An 8,833-nucleotide genomic window follows, 5' to 3' on the forward strand; every position below is an offset into this window, starting at 1 on the left:
AATACTCATTGAATTAAACTGAACCAAAGACCTGTTTGCCAGAAAGAAAGCCATTTGGGAACTTCATACGCACAAGTGTCACTCTTGCGGCCACTGTTGGGGTGGGGTTCTGGCCTGCCTGACAAGAGGCCATTCTTCCTTCTGCTTCAGGATGGCACTTTCTTGGTCCGAGACTGTTCCACGAAATCCAGGACAGAACCCTACGTTTTGGTGGTGTTTTATGGGAACAGAGTCTACAACGTGAAAATCCGTTTCCTGGAGAAGAATCAGCAGTTTGCCCTGGGGACAGGACTCAGGGGAGACGAGGTGGGTATAAGCTGACAGCTTCCCTTTTCCAGACCAACGACAGCAAGGGGGTAAGTTGGGGGATGCTGGCCAAGCCATCAGTCGGTCGCATCCCCACGCCTGCTGGGATAGGAGAAAAGAGCGCCGCCCTGGAGGTGGAGACTGTAATCCCCTTCCAGCCCCTTCTACAAGCATCCCCGCCCACCTTACCCTTCAGCCCTCGGGGCCCCAGCCAATCCTGACCATTCCTGCACCCTCACAAGGCTCTGGCCCATTAAAGAAAACTCACTTTGCAGGACACATCTCAGTTCTGCCTTCCGGGAGGCCTCCTCTGAAGCCCGTGTCGGTGTTAAGGCCACATTCCTTCCCCGCCCCAGGGCCAAATTCCCAGCGCAGACATCCTGACAACATCCGCCTGCATTAGGAACCCTTAGGTTTGTGTCTCCAAATCGAATGTGAGTTCCATCACAGTATTCAGGGCCACATTGAGCATGCCCCACATCAGTACGGGTCTGCTGGTAGGCGGCTGGGTGAGACAGTCAATGAGGGCATTCATGACAACTGTATAAATACAGAGAAGAAAGGAGACTGATTTGGGCTGAATGTGTTTATGGCAGTCCTGGTCTATCTGAATCACCTCGCATTAACCCATAACATCTCCTTGACATAACAGTTGCTCCGACCTTCGAGGTAGGGAAACTGAGGCTCAGACAATTCCGTAAATGGCTAGAGACAAACGAAGAGTAAGTGAGAGGACAGCTCTTCTTGGAAGGAAGGCGGGCAGGCAAGGGGATGGCAGGAAAGGGTAAGGTTCAAGTTCTGAGTTGCCATTGACTAAGAATGTGAGCTCAGGCCAGTGACGTAACTTCTCTGAGATTTGGTTTCTTCAAATGTTCTTTTCTTGTCTGGACTTCTCTAATTCGGTGATTCTCATGTAGCATCTCCAGACCTCAGTTGTATCTGTTGGTACGTATTACAGGCTGAATTTTGTCCCCCAGCTCTTCCGAATTCATATGTTGAAGACCTAACAGGTAGTACCTCAGAATATAACTGTATTGGGGTATTTTTTTTTTAGTTTATTTATTTATTTTGAGAGAGAGAGAGAGAAAGCAGGGGAGGGACAGAGAGGGAGAGACAGAATCCCAAGCAGCGATATGGGGCTCGAACTCACAGACTCTGAGATCACGCCCTGTGCCGAAACCAAGCGTCAGACACAACAGACTGGAGCCACCCAGGCACCCCTGTAATTGGGTATTTAGAGCTAAGGTCTTTAAAGAGGAGATTATGGTAAAATGAGGTCATATGGCCGGGCCCAGATCCAATATGACTGGTGTCTCCACAAGAGGAGATAAGGACACAGACACGCACGACTGTGAAGTCACAGCGAGGAGACGGCCGTCTACACGCCAAGCAGAGAGAAGGAACCGATGTGCCCACACCTCGATCTTGGCCTCTCGGCGTCCAGATCTGTGAGACGGTACATCTCTGTTGTTCAGGCGCCCCCACGCCTCTCTATCTGTGGTAGTTTGTCACGGAGGACCGAGAAAACAAATACAGCGTGAAAACAAAACTTTCACACAACTGCCCATTATTCTTCGCTAGAAATCAAAACGAGGAACATTGCTGGGGCTGCCAAAACGCATCAGGCAGGCAGGTATGTGGGAATCCTGTCGGCAGCTGCGTGAGGACTCCGGCTTATGGGCGCCGGGGTGGCTCAGTCAGTTAAGTGTCCGACTTCGGCTCAGGTCACGATCTCACGGTTTGTGGGTTCGAGCCCCACGTGGGGCTGTCTATTGTCAGTGCAGAGCCCGCTTGGGGTCCTGGCTCCCTCTCTCTCTGCCCCTTCTTCACTCGCACGCTGTCTCTCTCTCTCTCTCTCTCTCTAAAATAAGTAAACATTGGGGCGCCTGGGTGGCGCAGTCGGTTAAGCGTCCGACTTCAGCCAGGTCACGATCTCGCGGTCCGGGAGTTCGAGCCCCACATCGGGCCCTGGGCTGATGGCTCGGAGCCTGGAGCCTGTTTCCGATTCTGTGTCTCCCTCTCTCTCTGCCCCTCCCCCGTTCATGCTCTGTCTCTCTCTGTCCCAAAAATAAATAAACGTTGAAAAAAAATTTTTTTTTAAAATAAGTAAACGTTAAAAAAATAAATAAAAGACTCCATCTGACCCAGAGCCCTTTTTTAGGAATCACATGTGGCTGGAGAGTTGCGGTCAACACGGGCCTTTGCTGGAACCTGGGAAAGTTTTGACAGAAAGGAGAGCATGAGTGGATAGATAGTTGATACATAAATCTTCTAAATACAGCCATAATAAGAGAGTATTATGGCAAAGCTAGAGAGAAGTAGCCAATCTTCCCTTTGGGATTAAGGATTAGTGACTTAACTGAACGTTAACACCCTCCGAGCCGGCCAGGGGTTTAGCAAGCCCACGGTAAGGGTTAGTTATTATATTTTTCACTATTAATCCCGAGTCACTGTAATAACTGGGGTACAACCCCCCTTAACTAGATGCCTGTGGTTAGTGAATATCCCGGCTCAGTTTCCCTCTGCCCTCTGTCTTCTTCCAGTTCATAGAACTGCTCACATTATTTTAAAAAGCTGTCTACGACTTTTAAATGCTCGGGACACCGCCCTGACGCGTGGGGAAATCACGCGCCCTGACGCGTGGGGCCCCTACCAGATGCTGTGTCCTTTGCTCTCTCACCTGGACCTCCAAAAACCTCTGGGAAGGACGCGTTCGTGAGCCCCTTTTACCAGACCTAAAGAGGCCACCGCTTCTTCCCCAGCATGCCACACTTTGGTCTGCCCGTAAAAGAGGAAACAGCGACCCAGGGATGGCATCCGAATAGCGTTTAATCAGATTGTCAGCCAGTTCACTGCCCCAGCAGGGAAGCAGTTACCATCTGTGACAGCCCAGATTAGACCGCCAGCTTCCAGGTGAGCTGTTCCAATTACGGTCACCAAGGACCCCTCAAGGATCCAAATGCCTATTTTAAGAAAACCCTTTTTGGGTTATTCTGAAATTTTCTCCTCCCATGCATTTCCCCCAAGCAAAAGCCTCCTTTTTCCTGTATTTATGTAACACTTGCATATGTTTGCTGTGCACAGAAAGCAGCCAATGCCGTTAACAATTACGAAGTGGATCGATTTCATCCTCATGGCGACCCTGGGACTTAGGTGCCGCCAATATTTCCATTTAACAGACAGTGACACGAAGACAGAAATGTTAAGTAACCACCCCCCCCGCCCCCGTCACAGCAGGTACACGGCAAGGCTGGGGTTCATTTCTCATCCTGCATAACTATTCATATGGTCTCAGATAACATCGTGACCAAACGCAAACAGTCCCCAGCCTCCTTGAAAACAGCCCAGAACGTGGGTGGAAGAATAGTTAACACTTTTCTGGAAGCTTCCTGTGTGCCAGGCACTGGGTGAGAAGTGAGACTTTACGCTGGTTCTTCCTGCCCGTCCTCCCAGCGAACGGGCACTGGCACAAGGCTGGGACGGTCTAGCTTGCCCTCAGCTCCCTCCTGCACCCCTCCATGCGTGGGCACCCCCGCCTGGCTGGGGGAGACTCTCCCAGCTTTACAAAAGGAAGAAAGAATTGGGCACAGTAAGGCTGTGCTGAGTGCAGGCTAGTCACTAGCTACTTCACCTGGGGTTCGAATGAAGAATGAGGGTCTTAGTCCGACTCTGGAGGAGAAAGGTAATGAGATACAGGGACTTCAGGGACAATTTTGGTTTTGCGTGGCTGTGGGGCTGTCTTGCAAACCTTAGAATTGAACCACACATCCAATGCAGCGACGCCTGTCTCCAGGGAGTTATTACGTGTAAGATGAGATGATGTAAACAGAGTGCCGAACTCATAAAGGGCAGGTGCTTCGTCAGTATGGGTTTGCATCGTAAATGATTCCCCAAAGCCCCTGCATCAGGCCTGTGCGCCCGGGCAGAGGTGAGGTGCAGCTCTCCCCGGGGCGTGGGGGGCTGCAGGGGACGCCTGGACGAGGCCCCAGAAAGCGAGCACAGAAGGCGAGCAAACCCACACGCGTCTGCCAAGAATAAGCCTGGGGAAGGTCCATTTTACTGCAGATTAGGTATGTGCATCGTCCTGTTAGCCACGTGGCTAGAAACTCATGTCTGAATTCAGATTTCGGGAAGACACATCGCCTTCACTCTCTGGGGCCTGTAACCAAGTACTGCAAACTTGGTGGTTTAAAACAACAGAAATGTGGAGCACCTGGGTGGCTCGGGGGGTTGGGCGTCCAACTTCGGCTCAGGTCATGATCTCACCGCTTGTGGGTTCGAGCCCCGCATCAGGCTCTGTGCTGCCAGCTCGGAGCCTGGAGCCTGTTTCGGATTCTGTGTCTCCCTCTCTCTCTGCCCCCTCCCCTGCTGACGCTCTGTCCCTCAAAAGTAAATAAACATCTTTTAAAAATGTACTCTCCTGCGATTCTGGTGGTCAGACACCTGAAATCAAAGTATCAGCGGGGCTTCTGGACACTGAGGGAGGGATCCTTCCTTGCCCCTGTCAGCTTCCGGTGGCTCTGGGCGATCCTTGGCTCCTTGGCTTGTGGGCCACATGGCTCTGATCTCTGCCTCCATGGTCACACTGTCTCTTCCTCTTCTCTGAACGAATCCCCATTCTGGGGACACAGTCCCTGGCGGCCAGGGAGACCCTGCTAATCTGTGCCCATCTATGCATGTACCTGAGCAGGGGTGAGGCTGGAAATATTTAGCAACTGGTAGAACCCCAGCCCTGGCCAGAGAGGCACCTGCCATTAATAACCTGAGGAACTTCATCTGCTGCCAGACATGAACCCTACATCTAAGTTTAGAAATCACGTTTGTCAACATCTCCGTGAAAGCTCATAGAAGGGAGCAATTTCCATCACCAGACCATTCCCCGAAGTTTGCTTATTTATTTAGAGGGGGGAGGGGCAGAGAGAGGGAGAGAGAATCCCAAGCAGGCTCTGCACTGTCAGCACGGAACCCGACTCGGGGCTCGAGCTCACAAACCATGAGATCATGAGTGGAAATCGAGAGTCAGCAGACGCTTAACTGACTAAGCCACCCAGGTTCCCCAACCTGATAAACTTTAAAAACTAGTAGAGACAAACAATGAGCCCATGAGCTTACGGCTTCTCGTTTCTTCCGTCTGCTGCTCTTCTCTTGTCTTCTCTCACTCCTATGCGTGCACCCAAACAGATTTGCTTACCTTTCTGGCAGTCAACCATTGCCTACGGCTGGTATATAGGCCAAACACAAGAGGTGTAAACAAATTTTTTTTTATTTGATTTAATGTTTATTTTTATTTATTTTTTTTTAATTTTTTTTTCAACGTTTATTTATTTTTGGGACAGAGAGAGACAGAGCATGAACGGGGGAGGGGCAGAGAGAGAGGGAGACACAGAATCGGAAACAGGCTCCAGGCTCTGAGCCATCAGCCCAGAGCCTGACGCGGGGCTCGAACTCCCGGACCGCGAGATCGTGACCTGAGCTGAAGTCGGACGCTTAACCGACTGCGCCACCCAGGCGCCCCTAATGTTTATTTATTTGAGAGGAGAGAGAGACAGAGACAGAGCATGAGCAGGGGAGGGGCACAGAGAGAGGGAGACACTGAATCCGAAGCAGGCTCCAGGCTCTGAGCTGTCAGCACAGAGCCTGATGCGTAAACAAGTTTTTTAAGACCTAATATTAGGATGACATTTGCTCTCCTCCTGGAAAAAAAAAATCATTTAAGATAAAGTTAAGAGCTGAATTATAATATTTTTTTAAAGTCTCTTTAATGTGTCAGTTGTGGGCCTATCACAAGGAGGAAATAATAAGAAATGACGCCTTGCTTGCTTCCTACCACTTATTAAAATTATGATTTCATATACATTGGCATCCAGGTAGTAGGTCATTAAAATAATTAATATTGACTCATGACTTCAAGACCATCCTAAAGATAGCAGGAATGAGAATATTCTGGAAGCAAGCATTTTCCCTCTGAAGATGAACATCAGGGAACAGAAATTTCCTTTGTGCCACGTGGGGTTAACCAATGTCACAGAAGACTTCCACGTAACAAGCTTGCCTTCATTACTTTTGGTCTTGCCAAACGTGAAAAAAAGAGAAAACTCTGTTCTCAGTTTATAACTGGAAGTGAAACACCGTAAAAAAGCCTTCCTGATGGCGTAGAAAGCATACAGTGATGGTCTATAAACCTCTCCAGTGATTTCATTGGTCTTTGTTCGTGTTCTTGGCAAACCTAGAAAGGATGAGGTCATAGGAATGACTGACTTTATTGAGCATTCACTGTATACACTAAATTCTCTTCTAAACGCTATGTATGTGTCAACTCAATTAATCCTCACAATGGTCCTCAGAGGTACGTCCTGATGTTACCATCCCTGTCCGTAGGTAAAGAAACTGAAACAGAGAGTGTAAGAAACTTGCCTGAGGTCACACAGCTAGTGAGTGGGAGAGCCCAGTTTGGAACTCGGGCACTCGGTCCCCACAGGCCCTTCACCTACGACCTCTGTAACACAACACTTGCTTTCCCCGTGTGACCCCTGGCAAAACCACCTTACCTCGGCATCAGGTAGGAACTGGTAGCTATTGAATACCTGTTAGGGGTGGACAGGTGGGTCATCTCACTGAAACCAGATACAGTAACAGGCACAGAGGGGCCAGCCACTTACAGATTTCATCAGGACTGTTTTCAGGGTGAAAAGACAGAACACAAAGTCGGATGAGCCTGGGTGGGAACACTGGAGAACCCTGGGAACTCCATCATCAGGACAGGCAGGAACGGAGTGGATCCAGGGACTGGCCCATGTCAGGAAATTCGTCATTGCCTGCCTCTTTCCCCCATTGTGACACCTCTTTACTCTTCACACCCTCCACAAGTGGCGGGAAGGATGGGACCGCCATGGCAGTTACAGGTCTCTTGTATTTCAACTCAGAACTCCCCTGAGGAAACAGCAGGTCCCTCCCAGCCACCACATGCAGCCCCAAGGGCAGGTCCCTCTTGAGTTCCAAGCTATTTTCAGAGCACATTGTCCCTAAATGAAATTACCTACTTGCACAGGAAACTATTTTCCATCTGCCCCCACTAGAATGTAATCCCCATGAGGACCGGCACCAAGGCCATCTCATTCCTGCTGGATGTCGCGAAGGCCCGCAAACATTTCTGCGCTGGGGCGCACTGGGCAGAGGGAGGAGTGTGTCTGATGCTTCTAGAACAGCATCAGAGTCATCCCCACCATGGCTCCCTCCCTTCGGGCTGTGTCGTCTCTATCCTGGTCTGTTGGCATCCGGGCTCACAAGCCACTGGCAAGGTGCAGAAGGGAAGGAGCAGACTCATGTCCAGAAAAACCAGGTTCCATTCCTGGTCCTGGCCCCCTAGCTGTGTGACCTCCAAGCAGGTCAGGCCACGTCTCTGAGCTGCGGTTTCCTTAGCTCTTGCACGAAGGCCGCTCCTCCTGCCCTGCTCACCTTACAGGGTTGTGGCCAAGGAGGATCGAGGGCACGCATCGTCTTAAGGTGTGCAAGGCAGACTGAGCAAGCTCTTCCCACTCGTCCCCCAGTATTCCCTTTGAGAACACACCCAAACTCAGTTCCGCAGCATCACTGTCCGTGCCCCCTTGTCCTCAACATCTGTCTTCGTTCATGCTTCTTCCTCTGCTTTTAGAATCCTTAAACCTCTTGCCCCTTTATGTAGAATCACCCAGAAGGTATAGCCCGTTTCAAGTCTACATCTTCAGCAAAGCACATCCTGATTCCCTAAGCTTGAAATAATCTTGGGCCACCTAGATGGCTCAGTCAGTTCAGAGTCGGACTCTTGATCCTGGCTCAGGTCATGATCTCGTGGTTCGTGAGTTGGAGCCCCACATTGGGCTCTGTGCTGATAGCTCTGAGTCTGCCTCAGATCCTCTGTCCCCCTCTCTCTCTGCCCCTCCTCCACTCGTGCTTGCTCTCTCCCTCTCTGAAATACATAAACTTCTAAAAAAAGAAAAAGGAAAAAGAAATAATCTCACTGTCCACAGCCCTTTACCCATGTACCTCCAGAAACATCAACATGTGAAGGTCTGTTATCACCTCGGTGTTTCACAAGAAGCCCTGGGAAGGAAGGGACATTGGCTAACAGCTACCAGCACCCTGAGGCCAGCTCTATTCCTTCTGATTACCCCAGGACTCCTTGGAACGGAGGGGTTTCCAGCAGGGAAGCTCACTGAGGCCTTCTGACCAATTTACGAAGTGAAGATCGAGCCCTGACCCGCTCGCTTTTGGTCTCCCCAAGCACCCTGCTCTCCCTTGTTAGTTTATCATTTTTATCTCTCATCCTCCCAGAGCTGGCTTTCCCCATTCTTTAAAAAAAAAAAAAAAAAAACCAAAAAACCCACTTTATGACACACCTTCACAATTCAAAATATATATATTTTTTATATATTATATATATTAATATATTTTATATATATCTATATTATATATAGATATATTATATATATACATAATATATATAATATATATATATATAATATATCTATATATATATATATAAATGGAG

At 49.4% G+C, this 8,833-nt stretch overlaps 1 protein-coding gene across 1 annotated transcript in view; it reads left to right on the forward strand.

Annotated features, from left to right (window-relative positions):
- The window catches only part of CLNK (cytokine dependent hematopoietic cell linker), a 164,923-nt gene that overhangs the window by 152,369 nt on the left and 3,721 nt on the right, over positions 1-8,833 (forward strand). Inside the window, exon 18 of the mRNA XM_023253310.2 lies at positions 151-306. Within this exon, the coding sequence (XP_023109078.2) occupies positions 151-306 (156 nt within the window). The remainder of the gene's footprint in view (positions 1-150; positions 307-8,833) is intronic.

The sequence above is a fragment of the Felis catus genome, chromosome B1 (assembly GCF_018350175.1).
Source record: "Felis catus isolate Fca126 chromosome B1, F.catus_Fca126_mat1.0, whole genome shotgun sequence".
Taxonomy (NCBI): domain Eukaryota; kingdom Metazoa; phylum Chordata; class Mammalia; order Carnivora; family Felidae; genus Felis; species Felis catus.